Source organism: Nipponia nippon, unplaced genomic scaffold (genome assembly GCF_047370975.1).
Source record: "Nipponia nippon isolate SJK-2023a ecotype South Korea unplaced genomic scaffold, ASM4737097v1 scaffold_18, whole genome shotgun sequence".
In the NCBI taxonomy this organism is placed as follows: domain Eukaryota; kingdom Metazoa; phylum Chordata; class Aves; order Pelecaniformes; family Threskiornithidae; genus Nipponia; species Nipponia nippon.
The window spans coordinates 4,206,125-4,233,812 of record NW_028262334.1 but is presented as its reverse complement, the minus strand read 5'-3'; the positions used below and the strand labels follow the sequence as shown (position 1 = coordinate 4,233,812).

The 27,688-nt window shown below is 39.3% G+C and overlaps 3 protein-coding genes across 5 annotated transcripts in view; all 3 read right to left on the bottom strand.

Annotated features, from left to right (window-relative positions):
• Positions 1-1,563, bottom strand: part of DNAH10 (dynein axonemal heavy chain 10) — a 57,571-nt gene extending 56,008 nt beyond the window's left edge. The window contains exons 1-2 of the mRNA XM_087754997.1: positions 1,335-1,563; positions 897-1,004 (exon numbers count right to left, since the gene is read on the bottom strand). Of these exons, the coding sequence (XP_087611123.1) occupies positions 897-1,004; positions 1,335-1,563 (337 nt within the window). The remainder of the gene's footprint in view (positions 1-896; positions 1,005-1,334) is intronic.
• Positions 1,564-1,791: 228 nt separating this feature from the next.
• Positions 1,792-20,229, bottom strand: ATP6V0A2 (ATPase H+ transporting V0 subunit a2). Its single transcript, XM_009473018.2, has 20 exons — positions 19,965-20,229; positions 18,541-18,619; positions 16,940-17,037; positions 15,954-16,091; positions 15,318-15,418; positions 14,468-14,594; positions 13,586-13,668; positions 13,140-13,233; positions 12,586-12,798; positions 11,828-11,978; positions 10,927-11,066; positions 9,775-9,932; positions 8,024-8,114; positions 7,608-7,726; positions 6,936-7,146; positions 6,373-6,492; positions 6,011-6,130; positions 4,659-4,776; positions 3,963-4,134; positions 1,792-3,058 (listed from the first exon to the last, which is right to left on the bottom strand). The coding sequence occupies exons 1-20, from the start codon at positions 20,079-20,081 to the stop codon at positions 2,956-2,958; spliced, it is 2,553 nt and encodes an 850-aa protein (XP_009471293.2). The 5' UTR covers positions 20,082-20,229; the 3' UTR covers positions 1,792-2,955.
• A 629-nt stretch (positions 20,230-20,858) lies between these two features.
• TCTN2 (tectonic family member 2) overlaps positions 20,859-27,688 on the bottom strand; it is a 12,284-nt gene continuing 5,454 nt past the window's right edge. For all 3 annotated transcript variants that reach the window (XM_087754917.1, XM_087754916.1, XM_087754915.1), the window contains 11 exons: positions 27,343-27,478; positions 26,580-26,645; positions 25,623-25,751; positions 25,276-25,353; positions 24,881-24,961; positions 24,446-24,557; positions 23,955-24,058; positions 23,345-23,501; positions 22,548-22,673; positions 21,928-22,016; positions 20,859-21,116 (listed from right to left, as the gene is read on the bottom strand). In XM_087754917.1, the coding sequence (XP_087611043.1) occupies positions 21,001-21,116; positions 21,928-22,016; positions 22,548-22,673; positions 23,345-23,501; positions 23,955-24,058; positions 24,446-24,557; positions 24,881-24,961; positions 25,276-25,353; positions 25,623-25,751; positions 26,580-26,645; positions 27,343-27,478 (1,194 nt within the window). In that variant the 3' untranslated portion in view covers positions 20,859-21,000. The remainder of the gene's footprint in view (positions 21,117-21,927; positions 22,017-22,547; positions 22,674-23,344; positions 23,502-23,954; positions 24,059-24,445; positions 24,558-24,880; positions 24,962-25,275; positions 25,354-25,622; positions 25,752-26,579; positions 26,646-27,342; positions 27,479-27,688) is intronic.

Below are 27,688 nucleotides of genomic sequence, written 5' to 3'. Positions count from 1 at the left end.
TTAACCTGCAGCATTGCAGCTGCCTCCATTCAGAGGTGCAGAGTGGGAAGTGGAATTGCATCATTCCTTTAGTCTACTTACACTCACAACAGGCTTCAGCACTGAACTTTTGTGGTCCTATCTTTTTTGTACAGTATGAATGAAATTCTTTTATGGCTATAAAGTACCAGGCCATGACTCTCTGCTTCTGCAAGTAACTGTTTCAGAAGCTTGTGGGAGTTAGACAGATGCTGACAGCAGAGAAGAGAATTGAATCTCTGAGCCATAGAAAATGACTGCTCTCTTCTGACACCCCTGCTATCGCTTTTTCCTTTATTTTTTCAAATTTTTTGTAAAAGGCTTCTCTGCAATACTGTGGTTAAAGTACTGGACCAATCTTAACTCTTTACAGGATCACCACTTTTATCCTCAATAAACTACACCAGAACAAAGAGGAGAGCTTGCCACTCTTAAGACAAGGGGAATTAATTCATTCCTACTAAAGGGAACATATTAATTCTATTTGTTTTAATAAAATTAATCTCTAAAAACCTGAAATTATAAAGCCAGTAAAAGATGTCACAGACAAAGACTGGGTGGAAGATCCGTGTTTGTGGGTGGATTTTGTTCATCCCAGTCAGTCTCTTTCTTTCCATCTGTTTGGAAAAGATGAAAGAGCCAAACTGGGATAGGTTTCTTTCAAAGGAGCATCCTGAGGCAGAAGCTCTTGAGAAAACATTAATTAGCCACGCTGCCCAGGACATGATCCATAAAATCAGATCTGCTTTCCTCGGAAAAGCTGTCAGTGTTACAGATACTGCTAGATCTGCTTAAGAGAGCCACGTTAGCTAGTCACATTTAGCCCCGATAGCAGTACGGCCTGCAACAACTACACGTTGGCCACTCAAACCACCTACTTCCTTCCAGTGTCACAGAAGAGGCTGTTTCAGCCAGCTGCTCGGGAAATAGGTTATCTGGGCCTCCCTCCTGCTGCTCATCTGCAAACTCATCTGTGTCACCTGTGTCTGCACACACACAAGATGGGAGGAAAGCATGATATAACCACTCTGCAGTGGGGATGGCACAAATCCCACCGAGGCACAACCAGAGAGGAGAAAGGTCTGGAAATGGGTGGGATAGAAGGGGTTCGGGAGGACTGGACACAGCCCAAGGGATGGAGAGGCAGGGAAAGGGGTAAGGAGAGGGGTAACGGGGCTAGGACTCAGCAGATGAGACAAATAGGGGCCCAAGGGAGGAGGAAACAGGTAGTTGAGGAGAAAAGGACAGAGCGAAGGGGCTCGTGGTCAGGCAGTGCCCGGGGAGGGCTCAGCAGGCCGGGGCAGCGGGGGGCTCACCCACTGCCTCCTCGCTGCGCCGCTCGGCCCGCAGCAGCAGCAGCGCCGTGCCTGCCTCGCTCTCACTGTCCCTGTCATCGGTGCCACGGTCGAAAAAGAGCAGCACAGCCCGTGCTTCCTCGCCGTCGCCGCGGTTCAGCAGCTCCTCGAAAGGCGTCGGATCGGTCAGCCCCAGGACGGCGAGCACTCGGTCGCGCAGCCATTGCAACCGCACATCGTCCAGGCTCATGGCGGCAACCCCCGGGGCCCGCCCGACGCCTCCCGGTGGTCAGGGCAACGGGCCGGGGAGGAGCCGCGGCCGCGGCCCGCCCGCCTCAGGAGGCCGCCGCCCGCCCAACGCCCGCCTCGCGCCGCCGCGTTCCCGCCGCCCCGCCCGGGCGTCCTCTTACCTCAGCCCCCGCGGGGAACCGGGGGAGACGGGGCCGGGAAGGGGCGACCTACCGACATAAGGGTCTGCTCCGGACAGCACAAACCAGGTTTTATTCGGAATTAGTACGAAACAAGTGCAAAGTTTAACTTACGCTGTTCTTATGGCACAGATGTTAAAAGAGTATGGCAATATCCCCATTTTCACATTGATACAAAAAATAATACAAAACGACTCCTTTGCACTTATTCGGTATAAACTTTAGTTCAACAACATCAGGTAAGTAACACTGTATGTATGTCCTTACAGCCAAACATAAACACAGATCAAGGCCAGTTCTTAATTCCCCGTGCAAAAATTATTCAACCAGGAGTAGAAACTGTGCCCGGGATCACACTGTGAAAACAGAACCTGGGATAAAAATTTCTTGTAGGCAGTTTGATTCTTTTATTTGAGTCCTCATCCAGACAGTGCAAGACCTTTTCTGAGGCCTTTACCCACCGAGGTCCCCATAAGTGGGGGGCTGCACACAGCTGGCTTTGCAGAACAGCACGTACCAGAAAGCGCCTCGCTACAGCGAAATAAGGGGGCTAACACTTGCACTCTCCACTTCTAATCCTGCCTTCTTCCATAACATTAAATCTTCTGAAAGATTAAAGTAGTAACGCTGGGCAGAACTCAGAATAAACAGTTAATATTTTCGGTGCAGTTTTAAATATGGCCAAAAAAGAGCACGTTGCATTGCTATGTATAAATTTACATTTCATAATCCTTCTGGAATAGATACTTAAAACAGACATTGCTTCTGTCGCATTGCTGAATTGTTCCCAAAGTGCATGAGATGGTAGCTTGCTTAAGTATGTGATTAGTAATGCATGTTTAATATGATTAAAAGTCTTTTAGATCACTTAAAAGTAACCATTCAAGAAAATACACAGCCTCAACAACAACAAAAAAATGCCTACACTGGTTTTAGGACAAGCAGTAACAACTTTTTTTTTTTTTTAAAGAATAAAATTAAATTTACAACATTAGTTTATCAAGAAAAATGTACATTTTATAGCTATATACTTTACAAGATGTTCCAGATCTGCTATGTATTTCTATGGGAGGTATATATTACAGATTTATTTGGCTGCATTATAAGGCAATCAGTGAAAAACACTTTGTCCTACAGGAAACCATTCATAGGTGAGATCCCATCACATGATTATTTGCAGACAATTCCAAACATTTCTGCTGACAGCAACCAAACTATGCCGTATCATCTTTATTAAAATGTAAAGAAATGTGCTTAAAAGAGAAAGGCGTAAACTTGTATCCTCCACCAGAGTAGAATTTGTTCTGAAATTCCACCCTGAAACGAGACAAAAAAAAAAAAAAACAGAATCTGTATGTTAATCCAAAACGACCAGTTGTCAAGGGATAGAACTGTTCAGGTTGAACAAAACCAATCCTAATCCTGACACTTATGCTTTCTGTGCAGCTATTTAACCTTCCCATCGCAGTCCCAGGCAAATTTCATGTTTCTCAAGAAACCCAAACACACTGAGGTTGGGCTGTAATGGCTCATTTCTCACTTGCATCTTACTAATTTGCTTTTGAGTTAGTTGCAGTTAATTGTTTTGTAAATATACAATATCATGAGGACAACAGTCTGTAATGCATATAGCTCTGCTTCATGTGTTTATATACTTAAACCTCTGCCTTTTCTTTTCTGTAAATTTCATAAAGTTTCAAACTAAATATTCTCTGAATCCACTTGAATGTGCAGAGCTTGTGATATTAAGACTAAGAAAAGATTAAAATACTTACGGGTTGGCAGCCCCACTTTAGCAAAAGTTTTGCTCACTAATATAAATATTCTCTTGAACCAAATAAATAAAATGGACTGAAGCCATTCAGTGATATAACCAGACTGAAATTAAAAATACTTACCCACATTACTAATATTCTACAGTATGAAAAGCTGCAATAATATAAATCAAATGTACCCATAGTTTGTCAACTCTGAATGTGGTAGAGGTTAATATGCATCATAAGCCAAAATAGTATTTGAATTTACTGAAAATATTCCAGAGGAACAATCACATTCAACTAAGAGGCCATTTATTTAACGCGATTGGATAAATCTACTACAGTAGCATTAGGCTGTTGAATTTTACACTTTTCTTTTTAATAAGGCACCTAATATTTCAACACAAAAATTCCTCTTAAACAAGCCAGTATACAAAGTGGTATAAAGAAAAAAATGACCTTACCAGTGAAGTCGTATAGCATGGAGAAAAGCAGAAAGGCCCTCCATGACCAAAAGAATAAAAACCGTTAGCACAGCAAAAAAGGCTAGAACAGGGACTAGCAGTAAGACACCATAGGTTGTATCCACACGAAGACCCACTCTCATCACCATTTGCCATAGAACTTCTGATAACTCTATTGAAAAAAAAGTTTCCATAATTAATATGATATTCACCACTCTAAGTGACCTGCATTCTAGTTTAAACAATATTAGAGGATCTGCTGAACATGGCAACCCCCCACCCCCTCTCCCAAAATACTTACAGGGCCATCTCAGTTTCAAAATAAGATCTACCGGTGTCAACATTTTACACCATGACACTAAGACTTTAGCAAGTGTCTAAGTACCTTCCAAACTGGTCAATCAATGGAAAATCAGAGGTGGTACTGTGACTACTGATAGGCTATTACGTGAGGTAACACTGCGCTCAGATAATCGGGCTCTTTACAACACAGAGCAATCAATGAAGAAAATTAACTAGATTCCAAACAAGTCACAATTTTGGTTTGGGAGCTTTCCATAGATCATGATTAGTTTAAAACAGGGAATTTTTTTAAATTAAGAAAAAGATAATTTCATAGTAGTTTCACTTCCAGCAGGCCGGCCCCTCTCTAACCAGCATTAAAAATCAAGACAGATGAAAGAAAACCCCACTTACGTGCATGAGCAAGACTTAATGCCCAGAGTCTCAGATATGAGGCTGTATTAGAAATACATCCTAGACAGTATTCAATGGTATGAATTGCTTGATTCATAAAAACATCTGCAAAATTAAGCTAAAATATAAAAATACATTTGTATCCATTTAAACAACATAGTACAGCATGAGAGAACAAAATCATTCCTATGCAAAGCTTAATATACATGGAAGAAAAATCCCATTAAAGGGTAATACATTGATTTCGTATCAAGTAAAAAAAGATCTGCCATGTTTAGGATCCTTATTACGGAGACAACTTTAAAAAAAAAAAAACAGATGCTATGGTTTTCCAGTTAGTTTCCCCAATTACTTTGTTGATAGATAAAAATGAATGCAATTTATGTTTTCCACAAGGAATATGATCTAATACTTGAAAACTTTAAGAAGTAAAACCAGCCATGGTTCTAATTCCCATTCTGTTGATCTTGTATGTTTACAATGTCAATTTTTGCATCTTTAAAACCAGGATTAATTATTAGTAATGCCAGTGATAGAAAAATAACTCTGTTAATACTGTAAACTCTAAACATACATACTTGTCGCTAACAAAGAGTCCCAAGACTAGTATCACTGCAAGTTTCAACACTTACTTTGCATGGAACTATGACACATTTGATTTAAGCAAACAATTCTTGTATTTTCTACACATAAGAAGCAAGAGCCTACTACCCCAGTGAAGCAAGCACTATACATAGTCTGCACACTGGGAAGCTGAAGCACTTTTTTGTCTTTCAATTCATATGAGATCAGTGGAATCAGTCAAGACCTTTAAAAATTTGGCCAAACTAACCAACAGCAATAGCTGGGGACTAGGAATGCAGCTCATGTCTCCCAGCCCCCATTAGCAATAATCCTCATCACAAGATGTAATTTGCAGACATAAGAAGACTTTTGTCTGGATGAAAAGCCAAGGTTAATTAACAGGAAGCTGGGCAGTCGTCCTCTTGCCTTAATTTTAAGAATCCATAAAACCATACAATACCCAGGATTTTTATCCCACTCTTCAATTTAAAAAAAAAAAAACTATGGCCTTAGATGCAAAGTCTATAGATGCAAATAAAGCACTCTTCCTGGTCTCCACTACAGATAGATTGTGGTTTACTGTAGCAATCTGAATATACCAAAAAATAATGATAAAATAGCAACAAATAAAAATAAGTAAAATGCATTCAGGCATCAAGGTCTTTGTAAAGGTTCCGCTGATTTTCTTGAAAACTTCCAGGGACTCAGTGTACAGGTTCTCTCCTTGATCTTCCATTTCTAATTTGCTTTTAAGGACATAAAAACTAGAGATTAAGTAAAAACATTACCTCCTCTCCATCCCCCTCTCTCTGCCCGCTGTCTGAATGACTGCTTCCTTCTTCTACATCATGAGATCTCAGCAGAGAAAGTTCTTCTTCACTTTCTTTTCGAATTAGCTTGTAGCCACTCTGCAAAATGGAAACATATTGTGTCTTTCAGGGGACTGCCAATGTCATTTTAGAAATTTATTTAAAGTAGTCACAGGCAAAGGCAAAAAGAGAGCTAGAGGAACAAAGCAGTATTATGCATTACAGTCAAAAACGTTCAAAGTTCAGCAGAAATATCTCGTAAGGACATTACTCTAATGCAATACACCACCAGCTGAATTCTTCTATACTGAAGAAGTGTCTAAGTGTCTCTCAATACTTACCCTGTACATCCTAATGCCTCGGCCTCCACTGTGCAACCAATATAAATAAAGTGGTTTACCAAAAAGCATTACAGGAACAGAAAGAAAAGCAATACTAAGCAAAAACCTCTGTAGAGGAACCTGTTTGCGGGGGAAAGAAAGAAAATAAGATTAGATCACAAAATCAAAAGTAGCAAAAGCCTTCCCATTTTCCTTTAAAGGCCAGTTTAAGCATAAGAAAAGTACTACTGCTTTCAGTGGGCGTGTACTCCAAATTGCACATGCACCTAAGTATTTTACTTAATCAGGCCCTTAAATTGGGTTACAGACACCCAGCATCTTCAGGACTGGGTTCTAGATTAAGGCATTACTGACACTCAGCTTAGTAAGATTATTTACAGCATATAGAAAAGCATCAAAATCACAAGCATGAGACACTGTTCTCTAGCCTTAATTTTAACCGGGGAGATTTTGTTCTAGAAGCAGGTAGGGGAACACTCAGCCATCACCCTTTCCTGACTGGTAAAGGGTTATCTGCACAGGGAACAGCAGGATCTTCAGAAGCTTGTAAGAACACTACTAACCTGTCCGGTGTAGAAGACGTCTGTTTCACCACCAGGAAACAGGAACATGTTAATAAACTGAATCAGAATACTAGGAGCAGATGTAGAGTCCTCTGCAGAGTACGCTAACCATTTAAAAAAGATCATAAACACAAGGTAGCCAAAGATGCACATCATGAATAAAAGTTCAGGAAGAAAAACCAAATAAATATTATACTTCTTCTTGAAATGCCTACAAGATAAAAATGGGGAAAAAAATGAAAAATAAGTTTTACAAAGAAAAATCAAGATGCCCCAAACATGTTTTTTATAAAAGAGAACAGTACCCAACACTTTTAAAGAGCAAGACTGAAATTAGAATCCAGAACTGATTTCTTCATATTCAGGGAAATTTTAATCAGATATTTCAGTGGCGTCAAGACCGTAAGATGCGCACATTCTATTTAGCAACAAGTGAAATAAAATCTTGTATTAACCAATGTCTTCACATTTTTTGGCATAATACTCATCCATCATCACATGCACGTGATGGAAGACCTCTCTGTTACTGGTTTTTTTCAAGAACAGTTTTCACAATTACTATTATTCTGTTTTGAAAAAATTGTTCCAGTTCCCCTTATCAGATTAACTGTTATGATTAAAGACTTGACAAAAACCTATTATGTTAATATTATTTTAACTTCTTGTACTTACAAGTGGTTAAATACCCCCAATACAACTCCAAACGTCATGTGAGTTACTCCAAAAATCACTGACATTTTCATTTTGAAAGAATTTAAAAAACTGAGACGGTTGCTTGCCAAATTCCAGATCTGAAGAAGAGAAGACAAAACCAGCACTGAAGAACAGTGTAATAGAAGAAATAAAACAGTATCCTTTCCGTATTGGAGATGAGAATTCTTCCTCAAACAGGAATTTTAACTGAAATTTGAGTTTCATGAAAATAGTTAGGTCTTTGACTCGTTAAGGGAAAAGCTCTTTTTGAATGGAGAATGCAAGCAGAAATGTATTTTTTCCATAGGATGTTTATCTTCCTAATACACATACCAAAATCTAGTTTACAGATGACTGATCATCACAAACGGATAATTTAAAAGCATAAAACTAACCGGATCAATTCCAAAGGGATAAGCTCCATTGTATACACCAGTAACATTTGGATCCAGTGTTAAAAACTGATTAGACTTCAGATCCTCAAGACTGCAGAGAAAGAAAAACACAGTCAGATCTGACATTGTTTAAACACAGAGACAACATATACTTTCAGTTCTGCAGGACACTACTCCTGCTTTCCTTTATATGACCAGCTCACCCACTGTCAGTCTTTAAAAGAAGAATAGAAGGATTTTTAAGCACAAAAGGCCTGGCTAATAAAAACAATATCAAAATAAATTTAAAAAAAAAAAAATGTTCTAGAAACTCACAATCTGGGCTTAATTCGCACTAACTGTCTTTGAAAGGAAAGTTTCTGGATTTTATTCCTCATTCCCCTAGAACGGAAAGCTTCGTTTAAAAAGCTCACAATTTGCTTTTATAGAAAATTCACTAACACACACAGTATAACTGATATCTTTTTTTCCCTTTTGCATTTAGATGAGTTCCCACTCTAACTTCATAGTTTTTAATTAACACAGCACTCACAACCTGTTCACATTTTAACCAGTCAGTGGTTTTGACTCTACTATTTTAAGCCACTTCTCATTTTGCCTCAAAAACAGGATGCAAGCTGTGAACATTTAAGTACCAAAGGGCCACGACAGCTCAAAACAATGAGGTTGTCCCACTTTGTGAAAAAGTACATTTGACAATTCATAGCCTACTTTTTTCTTTTTTACTATCAAGAAATGCTGTACAAAGGCTAATGATTGCTAGGTAATTAATTTATTTCATTTATTGTTAATTTCTTTACAGTAGATGCTAATGCTGCTCGGCAATTTATTCCAGAAGCATGACCTCAGACAAATTTCTCCAAAACTAGCCCTGTGTTTTCCATTCCTTTCAAAATCTGATATATACACACTCAGAAACCCCTCCTGGGAAACACAGGAATTGGAGACAAATTAAAACCATTGGCATAAAGACAAACCATAACACAGGAGGCAGCACGCTTTTTATGAATAAAAAGAATACGCGACAAGACAAAGTCCTAGGGCCTTCTGTTAGGATTTTACAATACTACTGAAGTCTCCAGCCATTCATAAGAATGCCTTTGTGAGACCACAAAAAAAAAAAAAAGATGTAAAACACACCTAAGGAGGTTTAGAGACTGAATAAACCCTAGAAATACCACCTCATAAAATTAGGTGCAAGTTCTTCCTACCAATAAAAAGATACTATGCCAGCTGCAGTTTTTAATCACTGAAAGTTATTAGCTAGCACATAGCGTTAGGGTATTGCAACAGAATTTGTTCCAGGAGAAGACTGATTGTCATCTATACCAAATGATAATATTCTAGAAAACATTCCAGGTGGCTGAGGACATGTAAATCCAGTACAGCAGCACTGGTAAATACGAGATTAACCTGATAGACTGACTGAATCAAATATAATCAAATTCTAATAGTGGTTTTGCAAGACATCATGTTCTCTGTGGATTTCCCAATTTAAAATAATACGCAATTTGATTTTTTTGTTTTTAAATAACTATTACTGCCTCTTTTATTTTTAAGCGTAGATGTATCACTTAGCCCTTAGCATGCTAGCACTCACTACCTTAACAACTAGATTTTGCTAGATTTCACTACGTTTACTTACTATTCTCAATAAAAGGACGGTTAAAATGGGTGAGCAAAAGGGTTAAACTGTTGCAGGAAGTACATTTCTCTTTTAATGGTATAGCAAACAGAGGCACGCTACTCACCGCCAAACCTTCTGTTCAAACATTCCTGAAACATTCCATCCAGAACCAAATATATTTAATGACTTTGAAAAACAGTCATTATAGATCAATCCAGTGTATATAGAAAACAGACCCATTAATAAAATAACATATCGGCCTTCAAATAACATTTTCATTATCTGTAAGTATTGGAAAAAGAAAACAATAGGGAACATCATCTGCTATGTGAACAATCGTTATCAACACATATCTAAGAGAAACATTTTTTTGGCCATACCAAGACTTATAAAAACTAAAAGTTCTTGTCATTGAGGAATATGAAGAAACCTACAACCAACCAAGATGTAACACAGAGAAGTTTGCCTTAAGCATGTGAATATGCAAATTTACAAATGGCAGTCACCAAATGGGCGCAGTTCATCTCCCCACATTCACAGCTTTATGTCAAGTGATTTCTATGCACAGGTTTATACGCATTAGGAAACAGAGCTAGCAGCAAGAAGTATATTCTGAAAGACAGTTGTGGTTTAAATTGAATGCAGAGATTTGAAGTCCCTGTGGCAAGCTCCCATGACACAAACTGAGACTTTTCTCATTGGCATTGTTACACTAACGAATAGTCTTTTTAAACCACGTTTCCTTCCCAGGACTAGTTTTCAAGAAGTTAGTCATTTGCAGCCATGCTTAATTAAACATAATTCTAATGAGAGTGCACGTGTTCCTGCATTCCAACCCCATATCATTAAAAAATTAGTTACAATTAAGTTTAATAAATTTCAAACTACAATTCCTTTTCAGAAACAAAAGAAGATGGAATTTGAAAAATCATTTTCTCCTCACGTTAGTCACTGTAACCACACTCTGTAAAACACACACATCACTTAGTGGCCCTAGCACAAGGAAAGACAAGCCCAACAGTATCAACTAATTTCTGTCAGCCTTTCATTCCAACTTGATTATTTCTTCCCTTTCAAAAAAAGTGAATAGTTTGTTAAGATATCACATTAATCTCGAGGAATATGGCAACTTTAAACACAGAAAATCCTGAAACAAAGGAAAAAAAAAAATCAGTCTAATCCATGTGTAACAAACAGTACTTTTCAGAAAAATAGTAACTCTTCAATTGAAGTTATCTTGCTGGGTGGGGAGTAAATTCTTTGTAATTCCTTTTACCTCGTCTTGTGATCTTTGCAGTCTAGGGTGGTTTTCATACAGTATTGTCAGGAGTGCAAATATGAACATTAGTAGACCATGCCCAAAGTCTCCAAACATAACCGCAAACAAGAAGGGAAAAGTGATGATGGTATAGAGAGCTGAAACGACAACAGAACAGATTTTAGGCACGCAACACAATAGATGATGTTGCTATCTGAATTATACCTAAGCAATTTAACTACTTTAACCACGCAAGCAATTTTCAGCTTTAAGTTTGAAAGGCATTTCACCCCCTGCTAATAGACCTTTCCCCCACGCTATAAATTTAACTCGGTTTAAAGCTTGTTTATGTATATCCCTTAGTAACGACAACTCTGCAGTTGAGCATTAGCTGACAATTCTGAGGATAATAATATGAGCCCAGGAAACAAAAAATCAAACAGTTCTTCCTCCGTGGCTATTTTGGCTCTGGATTATAATGTACATTCTCCTGTACAGCATGACGTAGTTAACATAGCTGCAAAAATATAAGGACATCGAACTAACTGGGCTATACAACAAGCTGGATTTTTTTCAAGTGATGAGCTCCACACTTTAGTAAGATCAATAGCCATTACCAAAGTTTTCTTTTTTCCCCTGAATATCTTATCCAAGGTAAAGCATATAAAGAAACATTATACAGCTATTACCAGTATCTTTAATGCTAAAATAACTCAGCAAAATCACATCCCATCTTACTGCTTGGAGCAGCGTTTGTACTTTTGATGAGCTACTGAAATTTTAAACCAGCTACTAATAAGCAGTGTGGTTGTCACCATTTTGCCTGTACTAGTGTCCAATTCAGCCAGGCATTTAAACACATAACAAGGCAAGCAGTAATGACAGCACAGCTCACAGTTCAGATTTCAGAAGGACCAACCTGGATTAACTTCCCCATAGTTTCCAACTCCGTAAGCATCAACGATGTTTTGGAACCCTGAGGTGAATTTATTGGTACGTATCAAAGTCGGAGGAGGTTGTGTTGTTGGGATGGTATTCATGAATGAAGAAATTGTAGCTCCACTCTTCCTCTAATTGCAGGTAAAAAGAAGATACATTTATATAAAAACTCAGTTGATACTCAAGCTAATCAAAGTGAAAACATGTTCTCTATCAGCAGTTTCACTGATCCTGAAACATCCCTAAATTAAGCCCCGAGTTTAATGTTTATCCCTTTGTCCCTTCTCAAAAAAAGTTACATTAATCTGTTCCTCTAAAAACACTAATTATGTACAGCGTTCTAATCCTTACTTTATATGAAATACCAAATGAGAATCAGCAGTCTATGTTATAAAACAAAGACTTGTTACTAAAAATTCCCTCCTGTAAAAGAAAAAGATGGAGCTGCACTCAACACAACTCCACTTAGCACCTTCTACTTGACCGCAAACAGCACTGTGAGCCCAGTTAGACTTGGGTCCAACACAGGAATTCCTATTCAAGAAGAAAAACAACAAAAAACCTCACCACACTAAATAAAGACTCTGCTAATAAAGAAATTGCTTTATATGAGTTCAGAAAGACCCAGACCTGCCTGTGCCTACTTTTAGTCTATTTTAAATAATTATTTTCTTTCCTTATCTATATAGGTAGTTCAAGACAAAAGTTTTAACATCAGCGAGCATTCAGCCAACTTACTGAACCTTCCTCCAACGCATGGCGCAAATTCTGCAGATCAGCCACTGGACACCAAACCTCAGCGATTAAACATTTATTTGTGACATCAAAACTGCACAGGTTGAGTACATGATAAATGGCTTTCATCTTCTTCACTTGGATAACCCACGTATAGATGGATTCAGATGCTTTACACAAGACTTGGCGTAAGTAATCCTCAGTTTTATGCAGCACCTTTGTCCAAGAAAAAAAAAAAAAAACAAAACAAAAAGACTTCATTGAAAATGTAACAGTGGTTACGTTAACCACAGTAAGAGCACCTAGTTTTTGTCCAATGCTGGATCACATTTGTAGGAGGCCACACTAACCACTGCTTAAAACAGGAAATCAATGCCAAGTGCCCTGAAGTTTAATAGATACATGCAACACGAGACCAGGGACATGACATACAGTCACGTTCAGATCCCAAGCTGTATGTATTTTAGAAACATATTCATGTATTTAATGCTGTGATTTCTCAAATTATTTCCTACGGTGTAATAACTACAGCAAAGGGAATAATGTTATTTACTCACAGTATGAAGATCCTGAATACGAACATTTAGTCCTTCAACAACTGCCTTGCGCTCCTCCATGGTATTTGGATAGGGATACACATGACAGTGATAGCTACAGAAAAACAGCAGCTTCTGTTCAATAACCAAGCTAAAACAAAACAAGTCACCCAACTCCTTGTGCTGGTCAAACGTGCAACACAGCATTTAATAACCACGGAACAGATTCAACTGAGAAAGTCAGTGTTTTGCCTGTACTTAATAGGGACTGCAGATAAAATGACTCACACATTTATTTGTATATTGCATAATTATAAAGCCAGATGCAAGGCGGGGGGAGGAACAAATTTAACTTCAAAAACCTTACCTAAAAATCAACACTTAAAAGGAAGGGGAGCAGGGGGAAAACTAACAAGAAAATAACCCAGGTATAAAGAAGCGATATATACATTAGTTTTACTTCTTACCAATCACAGATCTTCTTAACTTTCTGGCCAATTTGTTCACCCCAATAGGACACTAAAAAAACAAACCATTTTGTGGTTTCGCCCTAAAAAACCCAAAAAATTAAGTTGATGAAGTTTGTTTTTAACCAACTCCACTGTGATATAATTATAAAGCAAAATAACAAATTTGAATAACTAGAAAAAGCTGTGTTAGTAGCATTAACCTTCCACGATTTTAATGAAGATCAAACAATAAAATTCAAGTGTGCCAATATCTCTCTTTCTTTTTGGTATATGAGAGAAAAACAGAAAAGGTTTTCAAGGAAAATAAAAGAGAGATTATATTTTACCATCTCAGAATTATTAGTAACAAAAAAGTCTTAAAAAATTAAAATGTTACAAATTAGAATCGAAGCAAAATGTAAAAGTGACACATCAGGCAGCCACAATTGCTGATTTACAAAAAGTGAATTTTATAAAGTTCAGAGAAAAAACTTCATAGACCAACTGTATTCCAGACTTTTTTTTCCTTAACTACTGAATCAACAAATAAAATTACTATTAAAACGTAACGCATTGTACAGACCTAGTTAATAAATATCCAAGCAGCCATTTATGCCACTTATTTTGATCAAGGTAGCCAATCATAAAGTCACTACTATTCCACAATAAAGTTCTGCACTCATCAAGCTGAACCATGATAAATTAATTGCCACTCCTACGGTTATTGTGGCATCAAGACCTCTAATTTCAAAGTCTTAGGATTTCTAATACTTTAAAATAGTTTTCCCAAGGGCACTGGGAAATCATTTACATTCACTGCAGGCAGACCTGAGCAGCAGTTCCACCAAGTCTTATGAAAAGTACAAACAAAATAAACTGATAGTTACAATGTTTACTCACCGTATCTGGATCTTCCAGACATTCATCCAACTCTGCGTAGGTAAGAATAGTATATCCTTTACAGACTCTCCACAGCATTTTTTCAAATGCTTCAACTTTTGCTATGTGAACTAATCCAGATATGAATCTACGGAAAAAGAAAAATTTGAAAAATAAACTAAAATCCACAAGAAAAATTAAAAACTCATCACTCGGGATCACACAGTCACAATAATTCAACATTTGCCATGTCTAGAGAAAGAAGCATCACCCTTAACAGGCACTAACCGGTATATAAAACAGACTCAATTTCTCTTTGGAAAACAAACAGACTGCAGGCCTGAGCACACAACCAGAATTATATTTGACGTCATTTCTTTCTGTAATAGTAAGGTTCTCAATTTTTTCTTGGGAAGATACATAATAGCGTTGTAGAGAGTGGTATCCATACATCGTTTTAAAGGCAGGTAGGCAATACCACTAATAATGTTACACTTAAAACTGACACTGCCAGGTGATTAAAACACTGTGTGTTTATCCTAGAAAAACAGAGTAGAAGAAAGTACTGATTTAGAGCATTTAGAGGTTTTCCTTCACACACATACTTGATTTGCTGGAAGTTTTGTGACAGTTTTGTGACAGTTTTTTTGGTGCTGCCCTACTCATCTCTTCAAAGAATCCAGTTTTGTTACAAAGGTGCATTTGGGCCAGACTCCTACCTGTCTAAAACTGCCTGGCTCATCTGAAATCACTAGAGTCACACTACATTCCATCTTTTAAGAAAGCAGCCCATTATTTACAGCGGCTCATCAAGCAGTTTTGAAACAGCACACGCTGACAACCTGCCATATGTGGAGCGAACCATACCTACCCCAGCTTGGCACCCAGTCTGTGCATACAGTTGTAATCCACTAATGGCTCATTTTCCACAGATGGAAATTCTTCATAATTTGCATGTAAATGGGATTCATACTAGCAAATAAAAGAAAGATGATTCATAGCTTTCAGGAAAAAAAAAGTATTTTCATTCATTTATTATTCTAAAGAAGAAAAGCTAATTAAGTAAATTATTTCAGTAAAAATATAAAACCCTTTCCTGTGTTCAATTCAGATAACAGAAAGATCTTGGGATCTCAAATGCAGTGCTCTTAGCGATTATAGTCAGTGTTGCAAAGGTTACAGGGTAAATTTCTCAGCACAGTTTACGCATCAAAAGAACACAAATACGCCTTCATTTTCAGCTGGCATCAGCAGTAACATTCAAACAATTCAACAGAGACATCACAAAGCTCCTCTAAATTCAGGGCTGCATTTTGCTACGTATATGAAGGCAGCCTAGCACAAGAGTTGCCAGCCAGGTTCTCTAGGTCCTGAGCACAAACAACAATGAACAAGGTACAGCGCTGTAAAGCCTGACACCAAGTCACCCACTTAACTACAACCACTAACAGTACGCAACAAAAACGCCACATGGGACACAATCCCCGCCGAACAACATAAGCAGTACCTCAGCTGTTCTCCTGACAAATCTTTGCGTGACCTCCAACATGCATGTGTATTCTGTCAGTTCAAGCAGGTTTTTCCTCAACTTTTCTTTGTTTTTAGTTACTTCCCTCAATTCTGTCTCCAGCTTCTGCAACTGTTCCTAAGACATGGAGAAAAAAAATGACATAGAATCAGCGATACTGTTTTGGAAATCAAGGGAGGATGAATTTTAAGCACATGTTAATTTGCTGCAATGATGGGAGTTTCCCAATTTCTTAATCAACCTAAGCTCGTCAGTCTGCCGAAGATTGCCGTGTGCTGAGTACACTTGATCCTCCACTGGCATCTGTTAAGTCTGCTGTTCTGTCCCTAATTTGTGTCCAAGCTAAGTAACGCAGACTTGGAATTAGAACTTCAGATAGTGCAGCTTGTAAGACACTTATCTATTCTATTAATAGAATTACAGCAAAACAGAATGTGATTCAAAATTATATCTGCATTTTATAAGCTTCTACTTCTAATGTAATACCAGAAAAAGCATTCAGAGAAAATAGCACCATGTTTTGCTGTGCAACCAGCACTGGAACCTGCAGAGCCTTGGGCATATAAAACTCCCACACACCCTGGAAATTTTGGATGCATGAAAAGAGCTTTAGGTAAGTCCCAAAGCAATAAATGAGGCTGAAGGACTACATCTACAGACAACAATTTGCCTGGAACAGTGTAATACGCCAATCCACCAAAATAAAACAGATGACTGCAAACCCCATAAGTTAGCTTTGACCCTTTCAACAGGAATTTTGAATATCAAATCCTCACTGGCAGTCTTTGAAGTAACACTGGCAGAAAGAAAACAAAATGGACAAAAACGAAAGCAAAGGCTTCAGCTCCCCCTGCCACACCCCTATAACTTAAGTCATAAGTAATAAGACAGCAAGTAATTAAGTTTGAAATAAAGTTCCAAGATCCAGAGCTACACCTTTGGCATCTGTGGTGAAGAAAAGTTACCTGGATTTCTAAAATGTGTTTCAGCAAGGGGGCAGGAGGAGCAACATCTCCTTCAGGAAGTGGAATATCCGCTTTTTTGATTTCTTGTACTAAATACCCTAGAGTGAGAAGGAAAACGGAATCAGAAAGGAAACGGTATTGCCTGCTACCTCCTAGAAGGCTGCATAGTTGACCTTCAGCTGTTACTGATGGTGCTGATCACACTGCAGCATCAGGCCCTAGTTATTTTATTCATTTATTTTAGCAACAACACAAACACTGGAGTCTTCAAAAAGAATGCAAGGAAAGGTGAAGACTAGTCCCTCCAGGGAGAAAAACGAGGGGCTTATGGAGTACTATGAATAAAATACACAGAACATTTCCATCTTGGAAGTTTGCAGGAGTAAACTACCTTCAGAGTCTTCCGACTGAAACTTTCCAACCACAAGTGCTTTTTAAGAAACTTTTAACGTTTCATAGTATCTCTTTGTTGCTGCAAGATATCACTTTCTGCTCATCACGCCATCTGCCAAAAATTGACATTCTGCTCATTGACCCACGTTTGGAATAAAAACAACATTCAAACACGGTGGCTTAAGCAACACTGACAACAAATGCAACTCACGCTGGGCAAGGAGATTGCCAAAATAGCTACCGGGATGGTTTGGCATGACCAGCACATGCCTCTGATGAGAGATTCCAATAAAAAGAATCCTTCAACAGTAACTTTTCCTCAGGATACATCGAAGAAATCTGCATCTTGGTTGTAATGCTCTACATACTCTTCTCTACTCATTAACTACCATGTGAATACAATTATTAATAACTTGAGGTATTTTTGGGGGTGCTTGGAAGCTCAACGGTATTGAGTTACATAACATGAAAAACAGAGTTTATCTTACAGTCAAGGCAACATCCAGAGTAAAGCTTCCATTTTCCTTAGCAGGGTTTTAAGCAGTCAATACTGAATTTGCCTCAACTATTTATCAGCAACACATTAGCAACTCTTCCCCACCTCTGAGCCTAAAAAAAAACCCCAACCTATATTGAGCACCTAGATGTTGTAGCGTAAATAAACTTTACAGCTCACAAAACCGAGAAACCAAGGTCAGTGGTAAAACACTGGGACAACAGGTTGCCCAGAGAGGTTATGGAGTCTCCATATTTAAAATCCCACTGGAGAGAGTCCTGGACAACCGGCTCTAGCTGCCCCTGCTTGAGCTGGAGGTTGACTAGGTGATCACAAGAGGTCCCTTCCAACCTAAATGACTCTGTGATACACTCAAAACTGCTGCAGCGTATCAACACAAACTAAGGAATATATTTGTATGTTCTGACCCCATTCAGTGCTAGAGTCAAGTCATCTCCGGCTCCAAAAGTCTACATAAAGACTCTCCATATGTGTATTTTTTCATACATATGGAAATTTTATAAGATTCTACAGCATTCAGAACCTACAAGACTGGGAAGATTAAAAAAAAAAAAACAAACAAACAAAAAAAAAAAAAAACAAAAAAAAAACCAAAACCTGCAGCTGAAACCTCCACTGTAGTTCCACTCCAGCAACGCAAACTTTAATAATGCCACAGATGAGAAAGGGCAGATGTGAAGGTAAAGCTCACCAAGTATTCTTTCCATTTCTTCACACTTCTTTACTTCATTCACAAATTTTCTCTGAAATACACTTACATTTGGGTTAAGCTGAAGGAGAAGAACAAAATGCTTGTTAGGTATTTAAAACAGCAACCACCCCTAAAAAACCCACAGCTATTTCTGCGACCTCACGGAGACAATTTTGCAGGTATTTTACGTGCTGTCTTTCCACAAAGTGCTTTTCAGCTAAGAAGGTATGAAAACCTAAAAGGATTAAAAAGTCTTCAAATAGCAAGGTTGGTTTTATTAAAACAGAATTATCCATGCCTTTTGCTAGCTTTACTCAAATAACTAGATCTACTGGAGAAACCATTCCTAATCTGATTTCTAGAGTTTTGAAATGCTGCTTAATGACTTCAAATTAACAAACAAACCTTTCTACCAGCAAATTTTTGTGATGGATTTCCACAGAATCTATTTGAAATGTTAAGGCTCAAAAGAATCTTTTTATGTACACCCCCATATTATGAGCGTGCAATGTCTCTGACTACTTACTCAGCTTTTAAATCAGACCCACTAATAGGTTATTTCTGGAATAAATGGTGTGTCAGATACCTGGAATGGCATCAACATGTTAAACATAACACCCATGCCATGATTCTTACAGATTTGTCTCCTCCTACCTGCCGTATTTACTAACTAGCTGTTATTTTAAGTTCTCCCAGCTTTCCTTTGCAGCCGACATTTCTGAAGAACACTTGGAAGAAATTCCAGAGTCTCAGTCAGCAAGCAAAGATCATATAATTACGATGAGACAATGCAGAAACAAGGTTAATTATTACCCGACCCAATTTTATGTTAGTCAGGCATGGAGTTTCCTCCAAGGTGAACTGCTCCTCCAGGAACAGACATGTTTTGCAAACCAGCAGTCTGTGATGTTGAAGAAATAAGCCTAGAGAACAGCTAAGATGTTTCTATCGATCCGTCAACAGGGTGGACATACGTACTAGCTGTGCACATACACTCAGACTGAGGTCAGCGTGGCTTCGGGTGGGTAACGAGCTCTCCCACGGGACCCTACTGCAAAACCCCCCAAGTTTAAACTCCTCCTGTGAGAGAGGTGGGATACAGTCATCCCAAAACACCCCCCACCCCAGAGTCTCGGGGCGGCTAGGGCTCCACACTGACTTTCCACCGCCCAATCTCGCTTTACAGGCAAACGCGACACAACTATTAGCCATGTAGCTGCAAGTCAGCGTCGGGGAAAGAAGGGAGAGAAGCGGTCTCGGAGTCTTTTACATCGCACCATCAGAAGGAAACCTACACCTTCCCGACGGCAACTGCTCCGCCCGGCTCGGCTCTCCCCGCGTCGCCCACCCGCCGGGGTCCCTTTACCTCCCCCGTTCTCCCGGAAAGCCCCGCCGGGCGCCCGGGCCCCGCCGCCGCTACTCACGTCTCGGAACTCGGCCAGGCCCCGCTCGCCCACCTCGCTGAGGCACTCGTAGGCCGAGCCGCTCTGGAGGAAGAGCTGCGCCAGGCACATCGGCTCGCCGCGGAACAGCGAGCCCATGGCGGCCCCCGGGGCGGAGGGGAGCGGAGGGGCTCAGCCAGGCGGGCGCCGAGGCGGCGCGGCGACACGTCCGGCGGCAGCCCGCGGCGCGGCGGCCATGGCGGAGCGCCCCAGCCCGCCGCCGGCAGCGCGGCCAGCTGCTTCCGGGGGGCGGGGCCGCGGCGGCGGCCAACCGGCGGCGGCGGCGGCGGCGGCGGGGCCCGGCTCGGGGCGGCGGCGGGGCGGGCGGCGGCTGGTTGGCCTGGCTCCTCCGGGGGAGCACCCCGCCACCGCCGCCAGCCCCGAAGGGTGGGGTGGGAACAGCGCGCTGGCAGCCGCGGGCTCGCCGGGGGAAAGGCTTCCTCGCGAAAGGATGTCAGGCAGAAAATACCGTACGAAGGTCACTGCAAGATCCGAACCGCAGGAAAATCCCACACCGAACATCTTTTTTTGAAGGAAATCCGTAGTAAACGTTACCCGGCGTAGCCCAGATCAGATGCAGGCTGCCAACGCAAAGCACTAACTGGACACCAGAATGACAGACAATATGTGAACACCCCTGAAGCACTATTCCTTTTCAGAAGAGCGAATGACCCGTCCACCGCTCCAAAAAACAGGCCGGCCTGGGGGGTTTGCTGTGGGAAGGAACTGCCGCCTCGACGGGACACAGGCCCGTCCCCGAGAGCCCCCGCGGAGCTCACCCTGCCCCAGCCAGCCCTGCGCTCCGCTGCTCCGCACGCAGAGCCTAGCACCCAAAAATAATTCTGTTACTTTGTTTTTAAGTAGCACAACCAGTTTCTGTATCCCGTAAGAGTATTCATTTTATGTATCATTAAATGTTTATACAAAATGTCTAAAAAATCCAGGAATACTTATCCATACATTTTACCCAAAAGTACCTAAAGTATTAACAAAAGTGGTTCTCTTCACATCAACATTTTTAAACGAAGGAACGATTCAATAATTTAGAAAACCAAGGGTTACTCATAATTGCTGCAAGTAAAACAAGAAATGCCAATGACAGGCCTTTAGCAAGACACTGGGAATACGGTTCTCCTGCAAAAACAAAAAAAAAAAAAAGAAAGAAAAAAAGTGTAAGCATATGAGAACTAAATTTTAGTTTAGACAACCCAAAAGATACAGATTAAAGGATATGCATAGCCTGGATAACATAATGGAGCACAAAGCAAGGAATTAAGATGCTTCACACTTACAGAACTTCACACTTTGTATAACTTCAGTCTCTGAAGTTGCGCAGATAATAAACACGGGCAGTTGCCTCTGTCCGTGCCGCTCTCGGAACAGAGTCCAAGTGCCTTGATGCCCTTTGAAATGCCATTTAATCTACAGAGTCTCCCATGAGAGATTATCCACCGCAGTTTTACCATGTAAAAATGAACTGTCTTACCAACATGGCCAATTTTTACTGAAACTCATGTGGGCTGGCTGAAAAATACATACTGGCAAAGCGAGAAACAAAGTCTCCCTCCGCCCTTCAGGGGCAACATCAGGCACTGACAGAGCTACACTTAAGGGAGGAAATGGAAACACAACAAAGTGATATATTCTCCTCCCTCCAAACTCTAGAGGGGACTGAAAAAGAATCGCTCTCTGCCAAACAGATACCCACAAAATTTCAATCTTATCCAGAAAGTACTCCTAGTAATTATTTTTTCCACTAGTCTAACTAAAAAATTAATGCATTATCAAGGGAAAAATTAAACACATTTTTTGGACGATGCTTTCTAAAAGAGAAATTTTAATTCCCTACTACAAAGCAGTCTTTCAGACTAAACTCCACACACCTAATTATGTTTCAAAGAAATACGTCCAGTTCACGGCATTCCACACTGCTTATTATTTTTACCTGTGTAAAACCGTGTCAATGGATAAAAAAGTTGTGGCCAGCACACATCATTTCGATTGCAGTCAAATTCTGTATAATTAATCTGAAATCTGAAGGAAAAAAAAACAAACCAACAGGTTTATTAACTACAGTACCAGAACACCAATACAAGCTGAAAAAACGAAGTGAAAAGGTGTCCAGATTACAGGAAAAAACAAAACTAAACCACAACCTTGTCGTTATTCTCTTACGACTTTTTTCTCTAATGAGAACTGGAGCCTCTACTCCATTTCTGTCATTTTTAGTCAGATGTTTCTTTTTGTGATGAAAATTTTCATATAATGGATAGTTTGGGAGCTTCACACACCACCCCTTATCCACCCAAGTAAACACAGAAGCTTTTCTGCTAAAACCAAACTACAAATTACTCAAACTACAAATTATTCACAGGGTGATTTACAGCCCTTCACGGTCTTCATGCTCCCGGGGAAGACTGTCACTAACAGAATGGTTATTCCATAAGTCTGTGAACCAGGCCTTATTGCTCTGTACTCCACCAAACCAAAGTAAGCTTTCGATCAAGGCTATTCACCCTACATCTGCTTAACAATGTGAAGCATCGATGTCTTTACAAGAATTACCTTGTCATTGGAACAGGTGGCTGAGCTGGCACTTTAATAAACTGAACAGAAGCAGTGATGGGAAGAAAGCTGGTGCTGTTTTCACAGATAATCCCACACTGGAATTGCCATATGACTGTGGAGTAACTGTAAGAATATGCATAACTATTACTGGAGGGCTGTACACGGCAATTTAGAACCTAAACATAACCATGAAAGGACAAAATACACAGTCTTTAGGAAGCAGTTGATGATCTCTGGATTTTCAACACCATGCAGGGAGAGAACTTGCGAAGTCTGGAAATGAGGTACAGTAGAACAGAATCCCATTTATTCAATTGGGATTGACTTGGGAAAAAAAAAAAGTGCTTGCGAAGTGAAAATTCCCTGTTTCAGGAAAGAATAAAGCATTTACCACAGCTCTCAAGAAGAGCTCTAGATTGGAGTAAGCCAGAACACAGGACAACGTTGTTGTCACTTCCACCACATGACAAGAAATGAAAATATTCTTCTGATGGAATGCCCTGTGTATGCCTACTACTGGCAGCATCATAGATTTTATTTAATATTTCAGTGAAGTAGAAAGATTATCTACTGTTAACCATTAATATTTTAATTATTATATTAATTTCAGGAGAAAGGCAAACCTGGTTGTGATCAAAGGAATTTGGGCTGCAAATACAAATAAAAACCATGTAAAAAGTTAGAAATAACAAAATAACATTTTTGTTTGTAAAATTTAATCTGCAAATGTTAGGTAAGCAAGTCTAGAAATGAAACATTTATTTGTCAGATACCAGAGACACAAAACTCTCTACCTGATCTGCACAGCAAGAATCTCCTGCTGGGGAATCCCTTGTACTGCACCCACAACAGCAAAGACTATGCGAATATTCAGATTTGCAGGAATATCTGGACAAATGCCTTTTAAGTTTCCGCTGCTCACATTGGTATCAGAATTAAATGGATCAAGACCTATGGAGGAGAACAGAGTTATTTAAATCATAGAATCATAGAATAGTTTGGGTTGGAAGGGAGGTCATCTAGTCCAACCCCCCTGCAATGAGCAGGGGCATCTTCAACCAGATCAGGTTGCTCAGAGCCCTGTCCAGTGTAACCTGTAACTGTCACACAGCAACACAGAAAGACATGTTTTCTCTATATAAAATACACACAAAGAAAAGGAGTACTTTATCAACAGAGAACTAAAATACCAAGTCATACATGCACAGGCTGACAGTAAAATACACGTTAGTGCAGTATCCATACACATATTGAGTTACATGCCCGTGCGTACACCTATATGGATGGATGGATCCAGAACAGTACCTTTAGGCATTTGAAATGGCATTTTGGTTTTATTCTGAGATGCTCTATTCATCGTATGGGCATATTTAGACTATAAACAACAACACAAACCTCACTTACGTATAATTTCCACCCAATCATTTAGATCACTATAACTTGAATTGTCCCTCTTTCCAATGTGAGTAGCTTGTATTAATGAATTCAATTTCTCAGTCACATTTCCTCTGCAAAATAAGAATATAAGATTACACAAAAAGTAAATCTGTACTGTCCACCATTCTGGGTTGTAATATTATATCATAAAGTCAGTTTCCTCTGAAAGATGTTGTCACTCAACAAAACCAAACCTGAACTATTGAACTATCTGTTGAAGGGAAGAAATGGCAAAGCATTCCACACCAACATAATCCTCATCTGAATACAGGGAGATCTGAGTGAAACCATTATTGTCATTTCCCTTTTAAAAAAAAGTGATACTATCAACCACAGAAAGCTGAAATGCATACATAAACACTTCAAAAGAATGTAACAGTGCTGATAGCAGGCACTCGTAGAGAATCATAAGCAACAAGAGGGACGCGGGGAAAAACAACTCGACCTACGTAGCTCACCTTAAAAGGCCGCAATCTTCATTAATACCAACTTCTAGAATGCACCCAGAGAGCGAATCTAATCCAAATAAAACTGGTGTATAAGTTGCCGACGTACATAAACCTCTGCCAGCTATGAAATGAAAACATCTTACTTTAGCTTTCTTGTATCAACCTTTCCATCTCTAGCTTTCAATTTTGTGCAAAAATATCAAACATTAGAATGCAAAACACCAAGTGGTATAGTGCAAATATAGACACGAGTCCATTCAACTTCAGTTCTCCAAGAAAGCATTAGAGGCTTACTCACTGAAGTTTGAATAAAGGCTAGGGAATAGTCTAGAAAAGCAAAATTTGGAAGAGATTCTTAACTAAAATATGTTTAAAAAAAAAAAAAAAAAAAAAAGGCATTTTAGCATTAACTACAGTTGCACTTGCAACCTCACAAGCCAGTACCTGGCTGCCAAATGTTTAGGCTTCCAAAAGTATCAGAAGCATTCATATTTGCAGCTTTCACTGGTTTTCCAACTTGATAACCTAAACATAGAAGGGGAAATCGTGAACATTGCATAAGAATCTTTAAGCATTAGCATTGTTTTAATAATAAACGTCATCAATCTTGAAGTAAACAAGCAGACATTTCCATTACAGTACAAATACACTCACTTTAAATCATCAATATCTATAGAACAAAAGCCTAAGAACCAATCACCGCTATTACAATTGGCAGTGCATTAAGACAGGAAGCAACATGAAGTATGAAAGAGACACAAAACAGTCGCTGATAATGATCTGTACAGTACGAAACTTTTTTCTTTTCACGTTTAAGAGGCAAAATAAAGTATTAATACCTGGATTTCCAAACAATTCTGCTGCATTAGTACTCTTTAAACTTATAAATTTGACTGTGAATCTCTGTGTCAGTATTTCTGGTAAAAGAAAAAAAAATATGACTTTACTTTTAAATAAGTAAATTAGCAAAAAGTGCGCTCTATGTAGGATACAAACTTCCGTCCTTCATTAGTAACAGAAGATTCAAAATCATACAAATTAATGGAAATCAGCCTCATAAATTTTCTTTCCAGAGTCCAAGGGAAATTCTTTTTAAGAAGTATTAGTATATAAGAGATTCTATGACACAATTTCCATGCTGAAGGAAAAAAAAAAATCAAAAATCATAAAAGAAATTTCACGATACCTCCATCACATAAAGTTCCGAGGAAGACTGTGACATTTATTCGCTCTATGTTCTTGTCTTTCCAAATGAACATATAATGCTCTGCAAAAGTTACATTTTGACATGGAACCTCAGCAGTATGAAGGCTTTCTGGCAGAAGAAAAGAAAAGGCCGTAATGAAAAGCACTGCTAAGTAAAAAGCTATGTTCCTGTAGCTGAAAAACAACACATTAAAAAACTCTAGCGAAATTCTGGAAATAACAACATTCACCTTTTTGAGAATTTATTTTACTGTTTAAGTCCCATCTTGTTAGGACAGTGAGACAGTACAATCCCCCAGCTTATCAGTATTTCAACATCAGCAGTTCCAGGCCCTTTTGCAGCTAAAGCTCTCCTGAAAAGCGCAGCACTGGACTTTACATCACCAGCTGATGCACTTCTCTGGACTCAGGACTCCCTCTGCTTTCATCTCATCCCTCCCCGGGAGCCAGCACTGCCCAGAAAAGCACGTTAGCTTCGATTCCATTAGTTTCATTTGTGCTGCATTACCCTCCCACTGACTGGGAACCACTGTTCTACATCAAATAACTGCTTCACTGGCTGAAAAAGGCCCTTAAAAAGGCACGAGAGCTTACAAAACAGAGACACGTCTGCTTACAGTCTGCCCATCCCACTTAATTGTTCATTATGGAGATTTTTTTAAAGCTTTCTTTATAGCTTTGTTTATTTTTTTTTTTCTCAAAAATTACTTTTAATGTAAGCTAAGGGACCTGATTTCTTGACCAACTTTAAACGAAGTTGGGGTAAATGAAATACTTTCTGCTTTGCAGCAGGCCGGTTTACTTTTTGAGTATTAGATAACATACAAGATCCCTCCTAAGAACTACAGCAGGTAAACATTTTAGGCATCAAAATCATCTATTTCTTATATAGTCCAGGTTAGGCAAGGAACATGTTTATTAAATGGAAGAGACATACCACTTTCAGTTATGAAGTTGCCCATGTCGGTGATGGTCCTATAGATGACATTTTGTTGGATGAAGTCTGAGAATAAAAAAAAAACACCGCAGTAATCCTGACTAATAAGAGAGACAGACGTGCTGTTTTCACATCCAAGGTGTAATCCTTGTTGTTATGAAAATGGAGTAGAAAATTATTTAGAAAATTAATTTTGGTAAAGAACCAAACAGCTTATGTATTTTGAGAGCACAGCTAGTTATCTCTGGGTCTTACAAAGGCAATATAGATGAACAAAATTAGACAATTATGTAGTGTAAAATAAATTATCTTCATGCTGGTAACCATATTATCTCAAACTCCAGAAGGACACTTCATAAGTATATGCTCTTGTAATACAGAAAGTAACCACTTCTCACTAATTCTAAGATGATGATACTGCACCCTCTTGACAGAAAAAGGGCTCTGCAACAGTCTGAAAATAGAAAGAGGGATGCTCTGTACTGTCATGTGCAGCCATAACCAGTACGAGTCACCAGAAACAGATAAATGGGAAACAAAGGCCAATCCCACTATTTCTTATATCCCAAATCTTGGGAAATAGCAGGACACTTGCTGGAAGGTCATCAGAAACAGGAACAGAACATCCCCAAATGCTGAACTACAGCTACCAGACAACAAAGATATTACATGTAGCTACCATGTCAACAGCCCTTGGGTTTGTTCTCTTCTAGCAGCTCGGAGAAACACAAACCACATTTCTGTTAGGGTTTATGCAGCATACCTCCAGTACCACTGTTTATCCTCACGTCATGGGGCAGTCCTTCCTTGCAAGATGCTAGATCAGTAAGGCATTTGACATCGAAGTTCTGGAGATACGCTACAGGGGCATTTCCAACACACTGTCCAGCCGTGGATTGCTGCAGGTAGTTCAACAGACATAAGTACGCTGGACCCTTTTCTAGCCCCTTGCTTTTAATTTTAAGATTATTTGTTAGTGAAATGCTCCAAGTATGCACTACAGCCATATGACACTTTGACAAACCAGTAATCTCATGGTATCAAAATACCAATCTGTAGCAAGAGAGAGGTTAACATTTAAAAAGCACAGCTTTCAAAATAGTTTCGAG